The following is a 26,503-nucleotide window of genomic DNA, read 5'->3' on the forward strand; positions in this document are numbered from 1 at the left end:
TGCGAATTATAATCTAGATTTTATGGTATTTGAACTATACAGTACAAGTGGGTACAGAAAATAAATGGTAAGAACTGACAATATCATTTTGGTACCAGACAAAACCCCAAAAGCCTAAGTTGCATCTGTTTTACTAATCCTTCAGAATTCCAGTTCATTCAGCAGGATAAGGGTTAAAGGGGCCATTTCAACCCATTTGTTGTGCAACTGTGTAAAGTTCCAGTTTAATCAGTAGGATCTGGGAAGGTTAAAGTGCTATTCACAACAGTAGTTGTGTTAATCATATGGAGGTTGTTTTTTCAGCATTGCTGGGAGTCCTCAAGGTAACTGTACGATGGTATTGTTTATTCAGGGTAAAGATTTACTTGCTGTGTGACTGAACAGAATGCTGCTCATTCTGCAAGGTAAGGACTGTTTAGTCTTTTTAAATGGAACTGCACTGATTTAAGCAGCGACCTATTATCTTCCAATCAGATCCAGATACTGGTGACTGCAACAGATTGAACCTGATAAGATGCATCATTTTGGGCAGTGGAACTGAGGGCACTGTGGTACAATGATCTCTCTCCACTGCTGGTGCCTTTGTGCTGATCGACTGCTCTGTAAAAGCAATATACTGAACTGGGCTGGGCTGGGCCGGGCCATGTCATTTAATGCCACCAAGACGTTTTTGTTTCCTGGTTTTTGAATTCCCTCAATTACTCATCCCAATAAATTCTTACATTTTAAAATAATTCCTAATCAGCTTTGCCTGATCTTGGAGTTTAAAGGGTTGGGAGCAAATCCCCCAGCTTCTGTCAGTCTCATGTCTGGTGAAGTCCTTGGCCTCAGCCCTGGCCTTCTTCCCAGCTCCAGGAGCAGAATATTATGTTAAATACAATAAAATGAGAAGAGTAAAAAATACAGTTAAGTTAAACGTACAAACACTACTGTAGGATTCTTATTACTGAGTTCTCCCTGCAAATCCCCTAACCTTACATCAGCACTGCCTTCTGTCTCGTGTCCATCATGCCTCATTTAGATTTTAATTTTTATACACTTACTAGCGTATTTAAAGGAAAAACTGAAACCAAAGAACTTAAGGGGAGAGTTTACTGTGCCCTTCAATTGCAGTGTTGGCATTTGTGACTGCAACAAGTGAAGGATGGACGGCTAGCTGGCTGTTTGGTTCAATCAATCCCCTCAGGAATTACATGCAGCCTTTTGCTTATCCAAATGATTGTGTTGAGAATGAACCAGCCCGCTTCATTCTTTGCAAAGCATAGTGGCCATCCCGAATGTCCCTGGGCCACACTGAGTGTTTCTTAAAAACACAGTTTGAACAGCCCTCCTCCAAGCTGAATGCACACGAGGTTGTTTAGTATCTGTCAGCTAGGGACTCTGGTGAGCCAGATGGCAAGTGATGCACACCAATAAAAACACAAGTTTGGACCGGTGATTTGTGAAGAGGGAAATAAGAGTTAACAGAAGTTCCACCTATCTCATTAAATAATTTAGTAGCTATTGCAGGTAAGCAGGGAAATACCAGAAAACAAATAGCAGCTCTGACCAAACAAAATCATCAGCAGGCATAAGGAATGAAAGAGTGGGTGTGACAGAGGGAAGCTGGTGTGGCATCTCAGCATCTATTGGCGAGCAGAGCTTGTCAGTGGACTGCAGGCTCAATACATAGGCAGGTACTGACCACTCAGCACTGCTTAAATTGTTCTAATAGCAGCTACTGAATTCAGACACTTTTCTTATTTCTCTCCCCTCCCCCAAACCCCTCCCCCTATTATAACCACTAAACGAGAGGCTTCTGAACAAAACCGCGCAGTTGTGACAGTCCCGGGCAGTTACGATCACATGCGGTTAGTAGATATTTTGTTTGTCTCTTGTTCTTTTCATAGAATTCTGCCTTTTTCAAACTACTGACTGTTGTCGCTGTCTTTCCGAGGTACTATGGTTCAGTGGTGCTCACTCCGTTCTGATATCTCCCTCTGTCTCCCCCCACCTACAATCTCTCTCCCCAGCCCCACCTCCTCTACTTCTGTATCTGAAATATAAAGAGCCTCAGGTTAATGTTTTTGGCCGCTAGCAATTTGTTGCATTCGACAGAGTCTATGATAGGCAGCGGCATGTAGTCTGTTTCATTGTTCTCGTTGGTGAAAGCGAAATGGTAGATGACCGGGTTAATTTTGACATCATCGTAGGGACCCTTTAGAAGGAGGAAGGAGCACTCCATCGGTGAGTTGACCTTGCTCTTCAGGATGAGCTGGAATGACAGGGTGCGCTTGCAGGACAGGTTGGGGTTACGCTCGGAGTCATTGACCCGTGCTTTCAGGACCCATGTCTGGTTGAGCACTGTGAACCTTGGAGTCTCATAGTAGAGCCTGGTGATGAAGTCATCTGTTCGGTAGGGCCGGAACTGAACTTCTGCAAAAGAGTTAAAGAGAGAAGAAACGAATCAAAGAATAAAAAAAATCAATTGCTTCTAAATACTGTGTGGAAATATGTTGTCCTGAATTCCCAATAATCACTAATAATTGACTGTCTGTGCAGCCAGTGGTTATTAGCCAAGACTGGAATATTTGATGATACTTAACAGTTGATAAACTAGTTTGGGCTGGAATTAGGAAACCATTTACTAATGCGGGCCTGGATCTGAATTAAAACAGAATGAAGGGGAGTGGAGGTTTGATACATAATAAATTTGAATCATTCCCATTCCTGTTACTCACTGAGTTCTAGCTTGGTTGTGGTATTGAGTACAGTTCTTACAGCATAGGAAGGAGCTTGGCTCCTGGATGTTAGGCTCACTGTCTTATAGGTAGTGACCAGAGGCTGAAAGCCAGTGAGCTGATTGCCCTCAATGGACACTGAGTTACACAGAGAGACCAAGGTGAAAATGATGGAATAACATAAAGCAAATAAAATTGCCCCTATTTTGCGCTGAGTGTGGGTACAGTTGCACTAACCACAGACTGGTTGCTTAATCACACAACAACTTCAGTGAAAATGATATGGTGTGGGAGAAGGTGTGTGGAAGGGAATTGGGGGTTCAGCTCATTTTCACCTCTCAGGAAGGCTGTGGATTCTTTCATACGGGGTTCTAAACTAAAACTGCTCACTGTGGAGACAGGTTTCTATATCGAGGATTATTTTTCTGTGTAAATGGAATCCCCTGCCCTTCCTTTCTGCTGTGTGGTTATAATGGATGTTCAGACAATGGTCTAGTGGTATTTTCACTGAATGAGTAATTCAGAAACCCAGGTAATTTTCTGGGGACCTGGGTGTGAATCCCACACAGCAGAGAAATTAAAAGCTTATTGGTGAAAGCAGTGACAATTTTCATAAAACCCACCTGGTTCACTAATGCCGTTTAGGGAAGGAATCTGCCATCCTTAATAAGCATACATGGGATTCCAAAGAAATGTCTGACTCTTAACCACCCTCTGAAATGGCCTAGTAAGTCACTCAGTTGCATCTAAGGGCAACTAGAGATGGACAATAAATGCTGACCTATCCAGTGGTGCCCAAATCCCACAAACGTATTAAAAAAGGTAAACTGTACACCTCACCCCACCATGCCTGAACTGTAGACATTGCTGTGTGTGTCTCTTTCTCCCTTACCTAAAGCACAGCCAGGAGTATCATTCCGAGCAAAGTGTATCACTACATATCGAGAATGCCTTATAATCCAAATTTAAACTAAAAAACACTGGCTCTAGCCACTCCAATTTATACTGAGCATAGAGAGCGGGAAGATTAGCAATACCCACCCTGATGTGTGAGTTTCAGATTGTCACTAAAAACTAACCAAAGGCCAAGAGTAGGGAACATTTTATCGATGTTAGTTAGATGTTGATTACTCCACACATACATAATCCATTATCAATCTTAGAGGTGGAGAAATATTGGATAACAAAGGTTAATCAGGTGTGGGCAAGTGGATGGTCACAAGATGGAGGGAAGAGCTCACTCAAACACAAGGACAGGCATTTTAGACTGAATGATCTCTGTATTGCTGTAGGTTCCAAGGAACGGTTAAAAAATCAGCATCACATTTAACTTGCTGGGGTTTTTTTTCTATCAACTTACCCTAACTGTCTTCTGTCTTGAATTGCAGATACAGGGATAGGGGAGAGATTAGTCGAGAATCTTTAGCAAATCTCAGTGGCCCATGCAGGAATATGCTAGTTCCTAGCCACCCCACAGCCTAATATCCTACTTGTTGTTATATTGAGGAAGGAGATTTGGGCAGGGAGGTAAAGTCAAATGGTTTTGCAACATGCAATCGGGCTTTTGTTTCTCAGGCAGTGCACAGGGACCATCAGAACAGGAGGGCACTGTCAGTCTGCATCTCACTACCTAAATGACCAGCTCTGAGGGAGGTCAAGGAGGAGGCTGCAGCTTAATCCATGATGGCAAGATCCAGAAAAATAACTCTTTGAGTAAGGGGCTTTCACTTGGAGCACTATACCATAAGTAATCTGAGATTATTTTTGCACATCGAAACAAAACCTTTCAAAATATCACTCCTTTTAGTTAATGTATACAGGAAACATATTCAATACACAATCATGCAAGAAACATGAGAAATATCCATTAACAGAGTCTGTACAGTTTGTGCTCCTGTCCCCATCCCAAACATTCTGCCTGCCTATTATGTCCCATGGTCTTACTGACATTTTACACAGAAGGAGGTTACTTAGCTCATTGTGTTTCTCTTCATTCTGCTTTTCATTCCAATGGTTACCCAGCACTAACCCACTGTCCTTGACCCACGCCGGGCATGGGTAAAGGAGGAAGCCAGTCAGTCTTTCGTGTCTGCTCCACTGCCATGTAATTAGATTATGGCTGATATTTGATCTGACTACATATCTTAAAAACCTGGATTAACAAAAACCTATCAATCACAGTATCAAAATTAACAGCTGACTTAGCATCTATCTTGCAGAAGAGAGTTCTTAACTTTCATTACCTTTTGTGTGCAGACATGTTTTCTAATTTCACTCCAGAACGAGCTGGCTTTCATTTTTCGACTATGTTTTCTAGTCTAGACTTCCCATTCAGCAGATATAATTTATCTCTACCTCCCTCACCTGTTTCCCTTCCAGTTAATTACCCTTAATGTTCTCTATTCTTAGCCTCCCCTTCCAATTCCTCTTCCCACAAAGATGCTAGGCCATGATTCTGGAGTCGTCTACAAGAATTTTACTTCCGAACAGAAAGACCTCAGGCGGGTATTTAGTGTAAAATTATCTTATGTCTTCAACTACAGTCCTTGCCTTACATGCATTCAGTGAGCGGCTGGGGCAGCCCTGGGTGAGGAAGACTGGAGACCTGTTTCCTGTTAGTGGATCTCAGCACAGCATTAGGTTCCTGTTAGTTGACACTCACTGCTCACATTTGGACAGTGGGTTGATACAGCAGTGGATACTCAATGCTCCCAATACCAATAAGAAGTTGAAACCTTGACAAAATATTTTTGACCATGTAAAAGGTTGTCCTTCTTAGGGACATCACAGTGCAGTGTCAAAGCAAGGATGTAAAACTGAATAAGGCTCCTAAGACAGCAATCTATGTAGACCAGCTGCTCCCACCCCAGTTGTTCAGATCAACAATCACAAAGCCATAAGTAAAAACAGATACCCATTACTTACTAATTTACCTCTTTATTATCCCTCCATCCCTGCTACTTTGAGCTAATATCACATGCAACCGAGATTCCCATCAAGGTAAAATGTCCAGGAAGACCATGGATGTTAATGATCTTATCCCCATTAGAATGGGAGAAATAGGAGGAAGACGAATGACAAGGAACAAACTATAATCCCAAGGCTGCCCATCCAAAGGAGCTCATAGATAATGGAATCACAAATTCACTCTCCCTGTGCCAGCAACTAAAATTACAGAGCCCTGATACTATCTGGGTGAAATTAAAGGGCGGAGATTTGTACATAGATTTCCCACATGCGTTGAAATGAGTTCACAATCTTGGCTTTGTTAGGTAGGAAGCAGCTAGCAGAAGCAGAAATTAATCACATTGTGTCAAATAGTGGGAGGAATCCGTGCGAGCCCACTTAGCCACCTGTTCAATCTGAAGAGGACACAAATCTTAATGCAGGATGAGCTGAAGCAAGCAGGAACAGAAATAGGAAAAGGTGGAGGTGCAGTGGCAGAGAATGATACATGGCCATTCAATTACCTGATGGCTGATCTCCACAGCAAACCTCATTTAGGTGCCTCATTTTAAATTTGGGTCATTTGAACATCACTGGCCAGCTTTCCTTAATTCATCCACTTTTTTCAAGTGAAATCTTGCTGTCAAGGTTAGAACAGATTTATTCTCCATGAGGTGGTGGTAGTGGTGAGCTGCCTCCCTGAACCAGCGCAGTCCTTCAGGTATAAATATTCCCACAATGCTGTTAGGGAGGGATGTCTAGGATTTTGACCCAATGACAATGAAGGAACTGTAATATATTTCCAAGTGAGGATGGTGAGTGCTTTGGAGATGAATTTGCAGGTTGTGGTGTTCCCATGTAACTGCTGAGCAGTTCTGGGCCCTAATTCTAAGGAAGGATGTGCTGGTATAGGAAGGGACCTAGAGGATATTTGAGAACGATCCTGGGGTGAAGGGTTTGTTACTGAGGAGGAGTTGAGGAATCTGGGTCCGGACTTGTTGAAGTTGGAAGGATGAAGGGGATCTGATTGAAACCCACAGAATACTGAGAGGCCTGGTGAGAGTGAATGTGGAGATGTTTCCACTTGTAGAAGATACTAAGACCCGAGGGCACAGCCTCAGATGACCCTTTAGATGAGGAGAAATTTCTTCGAACAGATGGTGGTGAGTCCCTGGAACTGACTGCCCCAGAGGGCTGTGGAGGCCAAATCATTGACTGCATTGAAGACAGCGATAGAAAGCCTCTTGTTTCATAAGGGGATCAAGGTTTACAGGGAGAAGGCAGGAGAATGGGGTTGAGAAACATACCAACCATGATCAAATGATGGAGCAGACATGATGGCCTGAATGGCCTAATTCTGTTCCTGTATCTTATGGCCTTATGCTGCCCTTCTTCCTCTAGATGGTAGAGGTGATGGATTTGTACAGCTGCTCAAGAAGCCTTGGTGTTTTATAGATGGTATATGTTGTTGTCACTGTGTATTGGTAGCGGATGGAGTGATATTCAAGGTGTCGGCTAGGGCCCCAGTCAAGCAGTCTTTGCTTTATATCCCCTATTATTCTTGTCAAACAGCAAATTAACAATCTTAGCTTTGAATGTTTCAAATGACCCTCAACATTCACTACCTTTGAGAGTGACCAGGGGATGGAAGGGGAAGACAGTTCATAGTCACTTTTAGTGACACTGGCTCAATATATGGAGATGTTTTACATAGAAACATAGAAGCTAGGAACAGGTGTAGACCATTGTACCCTTCAAATCTACCCCATTCATTACGATCAGATTGCATCCTCTATCTAAATGCCATATTCCCACTTCCACCCTACATCTTGTGATGTCTTTAAAATCTAAAAAAAATTTAAGTTTATTCAGTGACTTGGCCTCCACAGTCTTCTAAGAATTCCAAAGGATCTCTACTTTTTGTGTGAAGAAATATTTCCTCATCTCAGTCCAACCCATATTCTGAGACTGTATCCCCTGGTCCTGGACTCCCCAACCAGGGGAAAATATCCTCCCTGCATTTAGTCTGTCTAGCCGGTTAGAATTTTATATATTTCAATCAGATACCCTCACATCCTTCTAAACTTTAGGAAATACAGGCCCAAATACCTTTTAGAATTAATCCAAATCTCAAATTGTCATGCTGGGACTTAAATTCACAGGCTCATCTAAAACCTTTAAGATTCACATGATCCACCAATGCACAGTAGCAGCAAAGTATACCATTTACAAGATGCACTGGATAAACTCACCAAGGCTCCTACAACAGAACCTTCTAAACCTATAAGCTCCCTCACCTGCAAGTTCCCCTCTATATTTGGAAATATATTGCCATTCCTTCAGAGTCAAAATCTCCCTCCAAATAACATTGAGGGTGTACCAATTCATACCAGTGGTTCAAAAAGGCAACTCATCACCACTTTCTCAAGGTCAACTCGGCATGGACAAGAAACAGACTGGAGGCCTGTGACCAGTGGAGTGCCACAAGGATCAGTGCTGGGTCTTCTACTTTTTGTCATTTACATAAATGATTTGGATGCGAGCATAAGAGGTACACTTAGTAAGTTTGCAGATGACACCAAAATTGGAGATGTAGTGGACAGCAAAGAGGGTTACCTCAGATTACAAAAGGATTTGGACCAGATGGGCCAATGGGCTGAGAAGTGGCAGATGGAGTTTAATTCAGATAAATGCGAGGTGCTGCATTTTGGGAAAGCAAATCTTAGCAGGACTTATACACTTAATGGTAAGGTCCTAGGGAGTGTTGCTGAACAAAGAGACCTTGGAGTGCAGGTTCATAGCTCCTTGAAAGTGGAGTCGCAGGTAGATAGGATAGTGAAGAAGGTGTTTGGTATGCTTTCCTTTATTGGTCAGAGTATTGAGTACAGGAGTTGGGAGGTCATGTTGCACTGTACAGGACATTGGTTAGGCCACTGTTGGAATATTGCGTGCAATTCTGGTCTCCTTCCTATCGGAAAGATGTTGTGAAATTTGAAAGGGTTCAGAAAAGATTTACAAGGATGTTGCCAGGGTTGGAGGATCTGAGCTACAGGGAGAGGCTGAACAGGCTGGGGCTGTTTTCCGTGGAGCGTTGGAGGCTGAAGGGTGACCTTATAAAGGTTTACAAAATTGTGAGGAGTATGGATAGGGTAAATAGACAAAGTCTTTTCCCTAGGGTCGGGAGTCCAGAACTAGAGGGCATAGGTTTAGGATGAGAGGGGAAAGATATAAAAGAGACCTAAGGGGCAACTTTTTCACGCAGAGCGTGGTACATGTATGGAATGAGCTGCCAGGGGATGTGGTGAAGGCTGGTACAATTGCAACATTTAAGAGGCATTTGGATGGGTATTTGAATAGGAAGGGTTTGGAGGGATATGGGCCAGGTGCTGGCAGGTGGGACTTGATTGGGTTGGGATAGCTGGTCGGCATGGACGGGTTGGACTGAAGGGTCGGTTTCCATGCTGTACATCTCTATGACTCTAAATGCAGTCCTAATCAGTGATACTCATATCCACTATATCATGGTACCATGCAAAACAATTCTCCAAAAAACAGAACACATACACCAAAAATAGATTGCTTTTGGCACTGAGTAAATGATAATTGTCGGTTTTCAAAGGATTTATCTCTTTCTGCAATGTGCATGCATTTAATGGGTCAGCACTTGCACTAGGAATCTGACCACTGTAACCTGCATAATTCAGATAATCTATTCAGAATTGAGAAGTAAAGCCTAGTGACTATAAAATCCCATTGTATAGATCTCACTTCCACATGTGTTAAGAGTCTTCCCAAACCGAAAATTTATTTGTAAAGCAGTGAGGAATTCATCATTGTCAGCAATCAACTCATTTAGGAGTATCATTGTGCACTTATGAAATCCCACGTCACGGTGGGTTCTATGGGTCCTTGTGTGACTCATGTACCCAATCCTAGAGATGTCTCTCCTATTTGGCAGGTATTTCGGGGAGAAGGAACTGGTCCTTGGCTTTGAGATCACTGGCATTCCTTTCTCTGGTCCTTTTTCCATACTTCCTCTTGTTGATGGTGTTCTCGAAGAATTATGTCCCTTTGTACAGAAGCTTCCTCCAAGTCAGTTTCTTCCGAACGCAGTTCTCCCGTGTCTTGACATGTATGTTGCATTTCTTCAGGGAAGCCTTCAGGGAGACTTTGAAATGCTTCCTTTGACCTCTACTTGTTCCTTGAGCTGGGCAAAGAACATTTACTTTGGTAGTTAGAACTCAGACATCATAAGCAAATGTCTGGCTTATCGAGTGGGTTTTCGATGCTGGCGCTACTGGCTGCTTCAAGGACACCTGTCCTCCCAGCTGATGTTGACAATCCTTCTCAAACAATGTTGATGGTACTTCTGATTGTTTGTAATATATCTAAATGTTTAGGATAAAAACGTAGGTGGTCTGATTAGTAGGCTTGCACATGACTTGAAAATTGGTGGAGTTGTGGACAGTGAGGAAGGTTGTCAAAGGATACAGCAGGATGTAGATCAGTTGGGAGATCTGGCGGAGAAATGGCAGATGAGGTGGTGCACTCTTTAGGAGGTCAAATGCAAGAGGAAAGTAGACAAAATGGCACGACCCTTGGGTGCATTGATACATAGAGGGATCTTGGGGTGCAAATCCATAGCTCCAAACGTGGCAACACAAGTGTATAAGATGGTAAAGAAGGCATTCGGAATGCTTACCTTCATCGGGCGGGCACTGAGTATTAAAGTTGGAAAGTCACATTGCAGCTGTATACAACTTTAGTCAGGCCACATTTGGAGTATTACATGCAGTTGTGGTTGTCACACTACAGGAAGGATGTGGAGGCTTTGGAGACGGTGCAAAAGAGGGTTAGCAGGATGTTGCCTGGAGTGGAGTATATTTGCTATAAGGAGAGGTTGGACAAACTTAGATTGTTTTTGCTAAAGTGTCGGAGGCTGAGGGACGACCCGACAGAAGTATATAAAGTTATGAGAGGCATCGATCAGGTGGGTAATTGGAATCTTTTCCCAGTGTGAAAATATCAAATACTAGGTAACATAGATTTAAGGCAAGGGAGGAAAGTTTAAAGGAGATATGCGAGACAAGGTTTTTACACAGGAGCCAGTAGATGCCTGGAACATTCTGACAGGAGGAAGTAGAAGCAGATACATATAGGAGGCATTTAGACAGACACATGAATAGGCAGGGACTAGAAGGCGATAGACAACGTGGAGAGATGGGATTAGCTTAGAATGGCCTCATGTCACTGCAGACATGGAGAACTGAAGGGTCTGTTCCTGTGCTGTTCTATGATCTCCAGGGCCTTGAGGGGGAATCTACATGTAGTCCAAGATTCAGAGCCATATAAAAGAGTTGGAAGGATGACTACAGAAAGATCATGATATACAGTGTGGATACAATGGTTGTCGAAGACTCTTGTCCTTAGTTTTGTGAAGTGGCATATATGGATTGAATGCAGTATTGGATCTTCCCATCAATGTCAGCCCCTAGATGAAAGGAGTCTCCTCAGGTAGGAAATGTTCCATGATGGAAGCATTTCTCTGTTGATCTTAGTGGAGGGATAGACTGAATGGGTTGGTAAAGAAGTTGAGATTAAGGCTGAGACCAATTCTTCAGTATCTTCTATGATCACGTTCAGTGAGGCTTGAAGATTCTCCTCTGAGAGCAGAGGTGACACTGTCATTTGCAAACCGAAGATCTATCAGTATCATTTTCTTCTTGGATTTGAATCAGTTCAAGTTGAAATTGTTTCCATCCATCTTGTAGACAATGTTCACCCCACTGGGAAGCTTGTTCTTGACAAGGGGAAGGATGGTGTCAATGAAGATGGAGAAAAGGGTGGTACCAATGACACATCCCTGCCTGAATCCTGTCTTGACGTTAAAGGATTCTGTTATATTACCACTGGTGAGGACCATAGTCGACATCTTGTTGTAGAGGAGACCAAGGATGTTGATGAATTTCTCAGGAGAGCCTGTCTTTGACAGGGTCTTCTGTAGCCCTTCTTGATGGGCTGAATCCAATGCCTCGGTCAGATCAATGAAGGCTCTTTAAAGCGGTTGGTGTTGTGCCTGGTATTTCTCTCCAAGTTGTTGTTGAGCAGTGAAAATCATGTCCATAATTCCATAGTTTGGTCAGAAGACACATACCTTTCAGGAATGATGTCCTCCACAAGTGGGAGAAGACACCTAGCAAGGAATCACCAATGATCTTCTGGCAATGGAGAGTAGGGAGATTCCTTGGTAGCTCCCTTAGTCCACTTTATTTCTTTTCTTGAAGACAGTGGTGATGGCAGCGTCCATGGGATTGGCAAGGATTTCTTCTTTGTCCCAGATTTTCAATAAACAGTTAATGGAAATGATACATAAGGTCTGCGCTCTTCCAAGTTTGGAAATCTCCACTGGAATCCTGTCTACTCCTGCAGCTTCTCCGTTGTTCATGCGTTTGATGACGGCTTTAACTTCTGCCACACAAGGTGAGGATCCAACATCATCTTTAATGGGGAGCTAGGGAATTTCCTCAAACACATCCTTGTCTATGATTGTTACATGATTTAAGAGTTCATTAAAGTGTTCTATCCATCACAGACTGATGTTTTCTCTATCTCTTAAAGGGATTCCATCCTCACTTTGTATTAGTTTGAGGTTAAAGGTGTTGGGTCCGTACATTATCTTGATGGTAGTGATGGTGTCAAGCTTATCAGCAAGGAGTTGCAGCTCTTTAGCTTTCTCAATCCTCCTCTTGATTTCCCTGGGTCTTCATTGTAACTGGGTCTTCACTGTTTGATGAATCCTGCATTTTGTCTTGCCAGTGGTGTTGTTTTGCTTGTGGCATGGAGAGAATTCCTTGTCTTTCAGGTTTTGGATAATGTGGTTATTCTTACTGAACCAGTCTTGGTCTTTCCTAGTCTTGGCATCAATGGTTTATTAACACCATGAGATGATTGCAGTCTTCAGCTTCTTCCAGATTTCCTCCACTCCACTGAAACACATGCTTTGGACATTCTGGTGAAAACATTGTTGCATGTTCTCTTGCATGACTGAATCTTCAGGCTGCTCAATGTTGAACTATTTTCTGAACTGTTTCTTCACCTTCAGCTGTTCGATGGAAACACAGCAGTCAATGAGTTAGTGCTATCAAGCAATCACCTGCATGGGTCATCACTCTAGTAGTAAGGACATCCTTTTGGTCTCGGGATTGGAAAATGACATCATTTGATTGTGAAAACCTCCAAGAAGCCTTTTTTTTGGCAGAACAGTGTGTGGGTGATGACCAACTGCACATTTGGTGAGCAGGAGAATCCCACTGAAGTTACAATTCCCAACTTGTTCCTTTCCAATGGTTCCTTTCTAGACTTGGGAATCCTTTCCAAAACCCTGGCTTTGAAGTCTCCAAGGATGATGATTTTATTTTCATGAGGCATGTTGGTGAATATAGTGTACGGGGTGGAGGAGAAGCCTCCTTTGGACTCATCAATGGCACACATGACCATTACCTGCTGGCTTTTGGCAAATTGTGGATAGAAAATCATGAGACAATCATTAATACCAACATGGAGTTCCAAGAGTCAAGTGATGACTTCATTCTTGATGATGAATCCAAGTGAGCAATGACAATTAAGGAACAACAGACGATGCATCTCTCCTAATGGGGGCCCTAAAGGGAGCCAGGGATTGTCTAAAAACCCAAATTGGATAATACCTGCTTCTACCTCACTGAGGTTGCTGTTTGCTCAGTTTGAGGTAAGAATCAAGCAATGAGAAGGATCACTTGGTAATGATTGAACAAAATACATTTTTAAGTATAGGATTTCTTTTCAACATGTCTCCTTGCAATAAAATACTGCAAAATTGCCTGTTTTCCTGCGAAAAGTCAAATCATCATCCAAGCTTGCACAGTAACCCTTTACAAATTCTAATCATACACAAGGCAAATAGAAGAATTAATGCAATGTGATTTTTTAAAAATCTGAGGCAGGATTGGACAGCATAGTAGGAAGCCATTTAACGTATAGTGCCTGTGATTCTTTGAATTAGCTCACATTCCCTGTTCTTTACCAATCACCTGTTTATATTCTTCTCAACTGCGTAGCTGTTTCCCTTCTAAAAGTTGTTATTGAAACTGCTTCTACCATCCCATCAGCCAAGTATTCCACATCATAACAACTCATTATATATTAATAATTCTCAACATCCCTCCACCACTGCCAGTCAGTAGCAGTAGTGTGTTCTATCTGCAGGATGCACTGCAGGAATTCACCAAAGATCCTTAGACAGCACCTTTCAAACCCATGACCACTATCTTTGAGAAGGACAAGGGCCACAGATGTACGGAAAGACCACCATTTGCAATTTCCCCTTCAAGCCACATACCATTTGACTTGGACAAATATCACCATTCCTTCAGTGTCACTGGGTCAAAATCCTGGAGTTCCTTCCCTAATGGCACTGTGGGTCAATTCTGCAGCAGTTCAAGAAGGCAGCTCACCCCAATATTCTCAAGGGAAATGAGGGACGGGCAATAGATGCAGGCCTGGCCAGTGATACTCACATCCCATAATGAATTAAAAACAAAATTTACCTTTTTTTTTGCCAACAGCAATTCCAAAACTTTATCACAATTGGTATTCAATGGGTTAAATTACCTTAATTCTGTACCCGCTGATTTTTGATCACGTTTACTGAAACCCCCCTTCACTTTCTCGGCTCTAAGGAAAACAATCCCAACTTCTCCAATTTCCTCACATTACTGTAGTTCCTCATCCCTGGTACATCTCCTCTGCACTCTCTTTAAGAACTTAAAATCCTTCCTAAAATGTGGTGACCTTCATTGGGACACATACCCCAGCTGAAATCTAGCTTATAAGTGTTTTGTGTAAAGTTAATGTTATTACCAAAACTTTCTAGGAAGTTGGGGACATTATAAGCATTTAAAATGAAATTGACTAAATATTGAAAAGAATGAGTATAGACAGTGCTGAAAATCACGAGGGAAAAGGGAATAGAGTGGGAGAGTTTCAGTCAAAGAGTTGGTTTTAGGTAAAGCCACAATGGGCTGAATTATATAAAAAAATCATAAGTAGTCTTGATACTGTAAATCAGAAACAAAAACAGAAATTACAGGAAAAGCTCAGCAGGTCTGGCAACATCTGTGGAGAGAAATCAGAGTTAATATTTCAGGTCCAGTAACCCTTCTTCAGAAGGGCTGAATTATAACCTTTTGTATTGTAATTTAAGTGCTTATATCCACCAATAAAGTTTCAGGATTACTGATGTGAAATAAATTTCCTTTCAAGATAGTAAATGGGTTACTGAAATGTAACAGATAAATAATAGATCATAGCCCACCTAATGTTGGAAAAGCAGATCTAAAAAGTATAAGGGATGATAGGGTGAGGCTACTGAAGCTGGAATTGTGCTTCTTAAAGAAGGAATGCTTTAAAGACGTTCAAAATGATGGATTTTGAGTAAATACGGTCAAAATATTTTTCAGTGACAGCGGTGACCAAAGCCAAAGGAGGCAGAGGGGAGATTAAGATACTTTTCTACACACCATGATCAGTTATGATTTCGAGTATGCTGGCTGGAAAGCTGGTAGAAGAATATGTAATATTAACTTGCAAAAGGAAATTGGACAAATTACTTAAGTGGAGAAATTTCAAGGCTATGGATTGAGTAAGAAGATAGTGTAGAACTTTGAAAGGACATAGACATTGGTTGATTCGGTTGAATAGGTAATAGATGAAGTTCAGTGCTGAGAAATATGAGGTGGGGCATGGAGAGACAATACAAAACCATGGGTATTAACTATAAGGGGGGGGGGGGGGCGCAGGAACAGAGGGAGCAGGATGCATGTCACTAAAGGTAGCAAGACAGGATACAAGGAGGTTTATACTGGAATTGTATAACATGCTTATTCGGTTTCAGCTGGAGTACTCTGTGCAGAACTGGGCTACCCTCTTTAGGAAGTTTGTGAAGACATCAGAGAGGGTAAAGAAAAGATTCACGAGAATAGTTCCAGGAATGAAGGACTTTGGTTATGAAGAGACAGGAGAAGTTGGGAGAGGGCTAAGAGAATATGTGATAGGGGCTCTGGACACAGTAAATAGGGAGAAACTATCCCTACTTGCAAAAGTATTGAGACTAAGAGGGTAAAAACAACATTCCTCATGCAGCAAGTAGTTAATTTCTGATGTCAGCTTGATAGAGGCAGTTTCAAATGAGGCATACAAAAAGAAAGTAGACTGTTATTTGAAAAGAAAGAATGTACAGGGTTGCAGGGAGAAGACGAGAGTATGGCACTAAGTGAAATGCTTTTTCAGGCTAAATAGCCAAGTTCTGCATCATTCTTGTGATACTATGATTGAGAGTAGGGGAGTGGGGCTGAATTCAAAGGGCTTGCACAGGCATGGTGAAAAATCAATTTTCACCAATTTATTGATTCACTTGATTACCATACTCCTCGATCCCCCTCACCTCAGAAACTATTGACTGTTCTATCACTATCGTTGTCCTTCCCGGAGAATGTATTTCACCATAAAATTATCCTTTGGTGAAGAGAGTTGTTTCATCTTATTTTGTAGTTAAGAATATCTTATTTGTCCTGCCTGGCATTCAAACTTTCACCACAGGTTTTGCTGCTTCAGTTCTCAAGAACCATCACTGTGACCTAAATTAAGGTCTCTTGGAATCCTCTTCCTTTCTGAAGGAAGCCAGCCAAGCGTCCTGAACATTTCTGCTTGAATCCTGATGCTACTTTTGTTCCTGATTCCACAGGCATTACATACCATGGGTAATCCAAAGGGGGGAGCGAGAGAGAGAGAGAGAGAACAAGCGAGTGAGCGAGAGAGACAGACAGATGAGAAACAGCGATCGCTAGAGGTGCCTGTTAAATGATATTTAACTGAAAATGTGTCCTAGTTGCCCGCACTCGTTCCGTTCCCAGGATATGATAGTACTGTATGATAACAAGACAGTGAGAGGCTGATCAATTGCCTTGCCAACCCGGGGAGTTCTGGATCAAAGGGTAAAGAAGGGCAGCAGTACTTTTTGCCATCAGGAATTGGGTGTAGCTGTCCTACCTTTTTTGTGACATGCCTGACTGCAGAAATCGGTTCCTGTGTGAGTAAAGATCAACCAATTACATTTTGAGTGGAAACAACGCATTAATTTTGAAGATATTGCCCATTTTAACTGTAAATAAACCTCCCCTCCCCACCGGCTTGGGAATACAACTTTTCTCAATAGTTCTGTGTGCGCAGGTAAGGAGTGGAAGGGAGAGGATGGGGAGGGATGGTTTAATAAACATGAGCACCCTATTTCCGCACACATAAATGTTGACTTTTTTTCTTTACTAGTTAAATACACCCTTCCAAGGGATTCAGTCATTTGGCTCTCTTTTCTAGCTGCACTAACTTAGTTAAGCTTCACCTCCTCTGCAGACACAGTGGCTGAGAGTCGGAAAGTCAGGCTGGCTGCAATGGCCATTGTAAAGGGAGATTATTACTGTAGGGGATAAATCTGTTGAATGGTGGACCTGAAGATGGGATGGGCTCAAAGCTGTTTCGATTGGTTGGCTATGAGAGGCTTCAAATCTTTGACAGCTATGGTTCTACATCGGGGATTATCTTTAGCCGGCTGCTTCAATCCTTTGCTCTTGCCCAAACCTCTTTAGTTAGCTATACCCCATCTCTCTGGGACTCTGTCTTACACATCTCTTCTATCTGATTATTTCCCTCTGCTTTTAAAACCACCTAACACCTTTTAAATTGCTCTGATCTGTCCCACCCTTTTAAAACCTCCTTATTGCCATTCTTCACCTGCCTGTTTAGTGTCCATTTTATTCTTTGAGCTTTCCATATAAAACCTAAGCAATTAAAGCAGCCCAGTAACAGTATTAACCCGGTCCTGCCAAGTACAACTTTACCCTTTAAAACTCTTGCAATTTGATTTTTTATCCTAATGTGTTGCTGAATTGGACAAGGGAATTAACAGGTGAACAAATGAGATATGATACAGGAGACAGTTTAGATAACCAGCGGGAAAGGAGTCTGATTGTGCAATACAGTGGAATTTAACTTCCCCACTATTTGTCTCTTGATCATTAGTCCATGTGGCTCTGAGACACATTTTGTTTGATAACACTGGTGTGAAATGCCTTGTAATGCTTTGCAACATTTAAAAAAAAAAGTTGATGTTTTTGTTCATAGGCCCAGCACTTGCTTGCAATTGGGTTCCTCAGCAATTGGCCACTCAGGGTGATTTCACTTGCACAGTCCCATATTCTTCCTGACTGGGTGTATGCCCTTATCATCCCATGCCTCTGTGACTGAACAGTCATAAAGCATGGAACAGAGCCTTTGGTCCAACTAGTCCATGCTACACATGTTCCCAAACTAATCTAGTCCCACCTGTTTGTTGTGCTTGGCTTAAATGCCTCCAAGCCTTTCCTATTCACATACCTATCCAAGTATCTTTTAAATGTTCTAACTGTACCTGAATCCACCACTTTCTCTGGCAGTTGATTCCACACATGAATCACTCTCTGTGTAAAAAAAAAAGTTGCCCCTTTCTCCTCTGACCTTAAAAATGTCTCCTAGTTTTGAACAAGGAAAAAGACTGTTGTCATTCACCTTATCTGTGACCCTCATGATTTGATAAACCACAATAAGGTTATCCGTGAACCTCCTACGCTACAGTGAAAAAAGTCTCAGTCTTTCCTGTCTATTTTTATATCTCAAACCCTCTATTCCCAGCAACATCCTGGTAAATCTTTTCTGAACTCTCTCCAGTTCAATAAAAACATTCCAATAACATGGCGACCAGAACAGGGCAGAAAAACAAAATTTAGACTGTTATGCAAACTAGATACTGTTAGTGACCCTCAGTCTCATTCTCTCCCACTCCCCGTGCTGTTAGTGACCCTCAGTCTCATTCTCTCCCACTCCCCGGGCTGTGAGTGACCCTCAGTCTCATTCTCTCCCACTCCCCGTGCTGTTAGTGACCCTCAGTCTCATTCTCTCCCACTCCTTGGGCTGTGAGTGACCCTCAGTCTCATTCTCTCCCACTCCCCGGACTGTTAGTGACCCTCAGTCTCATTCTCTCCCACTCCCCGTGCTGTTAGTGACCCTCAGTCTCATTCTCTCCCACTCCTTGGGCTGTTAGTGACTCTCATTCTCATTCTCTCCCACTCCCCGGACTGTTAGTAACCCTCAGTCTCATTCTCTCCCACTCCCCGTGCTGTTAGTGACACTCAGTCTCATTCTCTCCCACTCCCCGGACTGTTAGTGACCCTCAGTCTCATTCTCTCCCACTCCCCGGACTGTTAGTGACCCTCAGTCTCATTCTCTCCCACTCCCCGGACTGTTAGTGACCCTCAGTCTCATTCTCTCCCACTCCCCGGGCTGTTAGTGACCCTCAGTCTCATTCTCTCCCACTCCCCGTGCTGTGACTCTCATTCTCATTCTCTCCCACTTCCCGGGCTGTTAGTGACCCTCAGTCTCATTCTCTCCCACTCCCCGTGCTGTGACTCTCAGTCTCATTCTCTCCCACTCCCCGGACTGTTAGTGACCCTCAGTCTCATTCTCTCCCACTCCCCGGACTGTTAGTGACCCTCAGTCTCATTCTCTCCCACTCCCCGGACTGTTAGTGACCCTCAGTCTCATTCTCTCCCACTCCCCGGACTGTTAGTGACCCTCAGTCTCATTCTCTCCCACTCCCCGGGCTGTTAGTGACCCTCAGTCTCATTCTCTCCGGCCCCCCGGGCTGTTAGTGACCCTCAGTCTCATTCTCTCCCACTTCCCGGGCTGTGACTCTCATTCTCATTCTCTCCCACTCCCCGGACTGTTAGTGACCCTCAGTCTCATTCTCTCCCACTCCCCGGGCTGTTAGTGACCCTCAGTCTCATTCTCTCCCACTTCCCGGGCTGTGACTCTCATTCTCATTCTCTCCCACTCCCCGGGCTGTTAGTGACCCTCAGTCTCATTCTCTCCCACTCCCCGGACTGTTAGTGACCCTCAGTCTCATTCTCTCCCACTCCCCGTGCTGTGATTCTCATTCTCATTCTCTCCCACTCCCCGGACTGTTAGTGACCCTCAGTCTCATTCTCTCCCACTCCCCGGGCTGTGATTCTCATTCTCATTCTCTCCGGCTCCCCGGACTGTTAGTGACCCTCAGTCTCATTCTCTCCCACTCCCCGGGCTGTTAGTGATTCTCATTCTCATTCTCTCCCACTCCCCGGGCTGTTAGTGACTCTCAGTCTCATTCTCTCCCACTCCCCGGACTGTTAGTGACCCTCAGTCTCATTCTCTCCCACTCCCCGGGCTGTTAGTGATTCTCATTCTCATTCTCTCCCACTCCCCGGACTGTTAGTGACCCTCAGTCTCATTCTCTCCCACTCCCAGTGCTGTCAGTGACACTCTGTCTCATTCTTTCCCACTTTCCATGCTGTTTTCACTGAGATTAATTTTAATGTACTGTCATCTAAAAGGAGGTTGAAGCAGCAAAACAGAATTAAAGATATACAAAATAAGAGGGGGAGGAAGTCTGAGAAAGTGATAGGGAAGACAGTGGAGTGGAAGAACGAATGTGAGAGAAGGATAGCACCATTGAGAAAAAGGGATGGACACTGGAGAAAGAACAAAGGCAATGTGTAAGACCTAGGTTTCAGGGAATGACAAGTTATTGCAGCATCATTGAATAAAAATGTAGTCTCTATTCACAGAACAATCATGTTTGTGCTGCAAGTGTCAGGCTCTGATCCTCAACAACTGGACATTAAAAAAAAAATTAATTTGTGGGATGTGGGCGTCCCTTGCTGTGCCCATCCCTAGCTGCCCTTGAGAAGATGGTGGTGAGCTGTCTCCTTGAACTGCTGCAGTCCACCTGCTGTGGGTTGACCCACAATGCCATTTGGGAGGGAATTCCTTCTCTAAGCTCTCCAGTTGGAAAATATGGAGCAGTGAATTGCTTCTGACACATTTTTCCTGTTCAGACACAGAGTGAAGCAAGATACTTTCACTCCTTGGGAGAAGAACTAGGAAGACAAGACTTTCTCCAACACACATTCCTGGTTCACTGCAGGGCCGGTGAAAGAGATTTCCTCTCCATTACTCACCAGTGAGTGATGTAGAAAGAGCTAAAAGAGAAAGGTTTCCATTTAACTGAAATACTTCTTCATTATAAGGTCAAAAAATTAAACAAACATCCATGGATTCCCTCCCTCAAGCATTTCCGATCTGTGCTGTCACTTCTTCCTTGACCATACTCAATTCCATTCACTCTTACATTTCTTTCCATTCACATTTTCTCCTGACTTTTTAACCTGTTGATGTAGGCATCTATCTCTCTCTTCTATCCTCTTTCTCTCACTGTGCAGAACTTTAACAGGGCCTTCAACTCCAAACGGCCTTCAACATGGCACGTTACTAGTTATTGTCTTTCACTCCTTTGTCTCTCACCTTTCTATCTCTCAGTTTCATTCCTATCCTTATGTTCAATTCTCTCACTCTTTGTCTACTAGTGGTGTCCCACTTTGTCAGTTACACTAAGGATTTGTAACTTCAGAATCTTTTTCCTTGCCAAACTGCATTTATTCCCTTACTATAGGCTAAAGTGAGGACAGCAGATGCTGGAGATCAGAGTCTAGATTAATGTGGTGCTGGAAAAGCACAGCAGGTCAGGCAGCATCCGAGGAGCAGAAAAATTGACGTTTCGGACAGGAGCCCTTCATCAGGAATCAGGAATTGCTGATGAAGGGCTCCTGCCCAAAACATCGATTTTCCTGCTCCTCGGATGCTGCCTGACCTGCTGTGCCTTTCCAGCACCATTCCCTTACTACAGTCAACTCGGAACTCCAGAAGATCTTTTCAAGGTCACTGCTTCGCAAAGTTCCTTCGATGTTACAAGTCCTTAAAGACCTTTTTATTTTATTCACCCACGGATGTGGCTGGCCAGCATTTATTGCCCGTCCCTAGCTACCCCAAGAAGGTGGTGATGAGCTGCCTTCTTGAACTGCTGCAGTCCATGCGCTGTTGACCTACAATGCCATTATGGAGGGAATTCCAAGGCACTGCCACATGTGGGATCTGAGTTCTCCGCTCTCTCTGTTCTATGTGCCTAATCTTTCAGCTACAATAGTCCCATTCCCATCACCTCTACGCTTTCTTTCTTCCTCCCCCTCCATCTCAACATTTTGCTCTTTATCTTTTCCTCCTTGATGTTTAATTTGCATCCACTATTCTGTAAAGTGTTCTGAGATCTCTCTGTGCATATGAATTGGTAACAGTTGTTGCTCCCTCAGTTTTATGTCCCCAGCAGAAACTACTGCATCATAGTAATAACAGGAGAAAGTTATTTAACTTCTGAGGCTTCTTCCACTATTCAATTAGATCTTGGCTGATACGTAATCCAATCTCATTTATCTGCCTTAGCTTCACCTTTCTCAATATCTTTAATTTTAAAAATCTATTAAGCTCAGTCTCAATTCCCTGAGAATCCACATGGTAACTTTAAAGAGAGTTCATAAGTTTTTGTGAGAAGGAATGCTTTCTGACTGATGAGCTCTTAACTACAAAATTAGATCTGCTTGTTTTGAATTTCTCCACCAGAGGGAACAATTTCTTTCTATCTATCCCATCAAATGTACTGCCTGTGAATGTGGTGGGGACAGATTCGTTTTCTTACCCTTAGGTACTTATCCAATTACAATTTTCAAAAGGAACTGGATAAATATGCAAGTGTAAGAAAATATCCTGGGCTACAGGGAGTGTGAGGGGAGAGGGTTCTCTCGTAGGTGGGCATCAAATACGTGATGGCTACCTTCTGTATCCATCAGGGACTGTGCTCTTATTACAGAAAAGTTAGCAATTTTTCCAACTGTCAGGTGGATGCAAACACAGTATGAGAAGAGATTAATAGCTAAATGAGAGCAGTTATGAATGGTTATCTTTTAGACTACAAGAAGGTACACAGCACGGTTCCCCAGGAATCGATCGCATGACTATTGCTTTGCTTGATTTATATTTGTAATGCAGACTTTGATGGACAGGGTACAATTTCAAAGTCTGCAAACCTTGGAAACATTCTGAATTGTAAGAAGGACAGTGACAGTCTTCAAGAAACAGGTTAGTGACACATTTCATTAAGAAGAATGAGAAGAGTCAACATAAAATAAGGGTACAATTCCAAAAAGCTGTGATTGCTGATATACAGCAGCATGCCCACTAACAGTGAAATCTCTCAAATATATTTAAGAGTGATAGATACTGTACCTAACAGACACCTAAAACTGAAATAAATAAAAGTATATCAGTGAAGAGAAAACCAGGGTTAAGCAAATCAGATTTCTTTCTTAAAAAGGAATTATATTGCATGTGCACAATTTGAAAAGAAACTGGAGGGGAGCATGTGCAGTTGGTATTCATCATAGACTCAGTGGTGTCAGTAGACATATTGATTCTAAAATGGGTGTAGATGCACAAATCATTTGAAGCGGCAGGGCAAGTTAAGTAAGTGGCTAAAGAGTCTTACAGGATTTTGAGTTTTAGAAGTAAAAGCTGAGTATAAAAGCAAGGGCTTATTGTGAATCTTTATAAAATGCTGATTTTATTACAACTGGAGTAATGTATTCAATTCTGAAGGCATTCGAGGGGGTGCACAGAAGATTCATGAGAAAGGTTCCAGGAATGAGTGACTTCAGTTACTTGTGTTATTAGCTCTTAGGATGAAAGTGATCAAAGGGTATGGGGAGAACATGGGAACAGGATACTGAGCTGTATGATAACATCGAATGGTGGAGCAAGCTCCTGCTTCTGCTCCTATTTTCTATGTTTCTATGAAGAGGCTGGGTTTTTCTCCTTACAGATGAGGTGTAAAGTGTTCAAACTCATGAGGAGAGGTCTAGTCAGAGAAAATAGGGATAAACTTTTCCCATTAGTGAAAGGATCAAGAACTAGAGTACACCAACTTAAGATTGCTGACCAAAAGAAGCATTTTTATGCAGCCTTTTATAAAGGGATTAGGATCTGGAATGCATGGCCTGAGCAGATTCAAACATGGTTTATAAAAGGAAATTGGATAAGCACCAAAAGGAGAGAAAATTAGCAGGGTTACAAAAGAAGGATGGCAGTAGTGCGCTTAGCTGAGCTGCTCTTGCAAACAGCACGGACATAATGGCTCAAATGGACTCCTTCTGTGTTATATGATTTCATTCTATAATTATTGCAATAGTTCCTTAAATAAAATCTTCCCCTAGACACACAGTAAGAACATCAGGAAACAGATTGTTTGACCCCACCAGTCCATGTCTGGGTTCTACCCTCACCAGCAATAGTCTATGTCCCCTTCTTGCCCCGATAGCCTTTACTCTCTTTTCCCTTCAATCACATATTTTCAAATGTTGTTACAGTCTATGCTTTATTCCTTAATTCCACAGTTCCACTATCCTGTATTATTAGATCTGTTATGTGGAAGATGAATGCCAGTAATTTCCATAAACAGGTTACTGGGTAATTGATCGAGTGGTAGATGGTAAATATTCAGCCTGGAGGCCAGTTACAAGTGGAGTTCCGCAGGGATCAGTTCTGGGTCCTCTGCTGTTTGTAATTTTTATTAATGACTTGGAAGAGGGAGTCGAAGGGTGGGTCAGTAAATTTGCAGACGATATGAAGATTGGTGGAGTTGTGGACAGTGAGGAGGGCTGTTGTCGGCTGCAAAGGGACTTAGATATGATGCAGTGCTGGGCTGAGGAGTGGCAGATGGAGTTCAATCCTGTCAAGTGTGAGGTTGTCCATTTTGGAAGGACAAATAAGAATGCGGAATACAGGGTTAACGGTAGGGTTCTTAGTAAGGTGGAGGAGCAGAGGGATCTTGGGGTCTATGTTCATAGATCTTTGAAAGTTGCCACTCAGGTGGATAGAGCTTGTAAGAAGGCCTATGGTGTATTAGCGTTCATTAGCAGAAGGGTTGAATTCAAGAGTTGTGAAGTGATGTTGCAGCTGTACAGGACCTTGGTAAGGCCACATTTGGAGTACTGTGTGCAGTTCTGGTCGCCTCACTTTAGGAAAGATGTGGAAGCTTTGGAGAGGGTGCAGAGAAGATTTACCAGGATGTTGCCTGGAATGGAGAATAGGTCGTACGAGGATAGGTTAAGAGTGCTAGGCCTTTTCTCATTGGAACGGTGAAGGATGAGGGGTGACTTGATAAGAGGTTTATAAGATGATCAGAGGAATAGATAGAGTTGACAGTCAGAAACTTTTTCACCGGGTACAACAGAGTGTTACAAGGGGACATAAATTTAAGGTGAAGGGTGGAAGGTATAGGGGGGATGTCAGGGGTAGGTTCTTTACCCAGAGAGTGGTGGGGGCATGGAATGCGCTGCCTGTGGGAGTGGCAGAGTCAGAATTATTGGTGACCTTTAAGCGGCAATTGGATAGGTACATGGATGGGTGCTTAAGCTAGGACAAACATTCAGCACAACATCGTGGGCCAAAGGGCCTGTTCTGTGCTGTACTGTTCTATGTTCTATGATCTGCATTCCTGGCTGGTCTCCAACCTTTCAACCTCTATAAACTGAAGCTCATCTGAAACTCTGCTGACTGGATCCTAGCATTCACTAATTCCAATTCATCCATCACTTCTGTGATCATTGACATACAATTTAAAATTTTCATTTTCGTTTCCAAACCCCCTCAGGGCAATGCAACTGGGCGGCACGGTGGCACAGTGGTTAGCACTGCTGCCTCGCAGCGCCGGAGACCCGGGTTCAATTCCCGCCTCAGGCGACTAACTGTGTGGAGTTTGCACGTTCTCCCCGTGTCTGCGTGGGTTTCCTCCGGGTGCTCCAGTTTCCTCCCACAGTCCAAAGATGTGCAGGTCAGGTGAATTGGCCATGCTAAATTGCCCGTAGTGTTAGGTAAGGGGTAGATGTAGATGTAGATGCAGATGTAGGGGTATGGGTGGGTTACGCTTCGGTGGGGCGGTGTGGACTTGTTGGGCCGAAGGGCCTGTTTCCACACTGTAAGTAATCTAATCTAATCTAATCTAATCTAAAACTCCCATCATGCCTATATCATCTTAAAACCCTCTTACATGTCTGCAGTTCTCCAATCTGGCCTTTTCTACCAGCATTGATGGTAGTGTTTTTCACTGTCTTGGCCCTAAGCTTTGGAATTCCTTGCGTAAATATCTCTAACACCATCTCTCTTCCAAAGAAACACCCCTCAAAACCTCTTTAACTTAGCTTTTGGTCACTTGTCCTAATACCGCCCTGTGTAGCTCAGTGTCACATGTTGCCTAAAAATGCTGTGGCGAAATAGTTTGACACATTTTATTGCGTTAAAGGCACTCTGTAAATGCCAGTTCTTGCTGTCATCTACTGTCAGCACTGGCAGAAACATCTGCATGGATTTTGTTCTTAAGAACTCAAAACTAGCCATATAAAATGCAAGAATAACCCAGGTTTTAATAAATGTAAGATCTATCACTGAGCCTCAGTCAGTAGACCTGGGAGAGAACTATATTCGCTGTGTATCAGCTCTTGGATTAATGAATTCTCCACTGCCTGTTTTTTTTTAGATGCTATGAAAGGACATAACCAGTCCAAAACCTGTGATACCAACAAGTCCATCAATTTCAAGAATGGAACATTTAAGATTTGTATGATCAGATTTTAAGTTCAACCCCCATGGGGAATTACATTCAATGATCCTACAGCCCTTGGAATAAATTGCCATTAAATGAAGGGGCAGGACAGGCATGGTGTCATGAGCCTTTAGTTGTTGACTTGCTCTCTAATGCAAGGCTCTATACTGGAATCATAGGGTGAATAATATTT

The 26,503-nt window shown here is 42.9% G+C and overlaps 1 protein-coding gene across 2 annotated transcripts in view; it reads right to left on the minus strand.

Moving 5' to 3' along the window:
- Positions 1-26,503, minus strand: part of zftraf1 (zinc finger TRAF-type containing 1) — a 139,674-nt gene continuing 113,171 nt past the window's right edge. The window contains exons 4-5 of one of the 2 annotated variants that reach the window (XM_072576481.1): positions 16,752-16,787; positions 1-2,415 (exon numbers count right to left, since the gene is read on the minus strand). In XM_072576481.1, the coding sequence (XP_072432582.1) occupies positions 2,024-2,415; positions 16,752-16,787 (428 nt within the window). In that variant the 3' untranslated portion in view covers positions 1-2,023. The remainder of the gene's footprint in view (positions 2,416-16,751; positions 16,788-26,503) is intronic. The other variant, XM_072576482.1, reaches the window with a different exon arrangement.

This window comes from Chiloscyllium punctatum, chromosome 8 (assembly GCF_047496795.1).
Source record: "Chiloscyllium punctatum isolate Juve2018m chromosome 8, sChiPun1.3, whole genome shotgun sequence".
Lineage (NCBI taxonomy): Eukaryota > Metazoa > Chordata > Chondrichthyes > Orectolobiformes > Hemiscylliidae > Chiloscyllium > Chiloscyllium punctatum.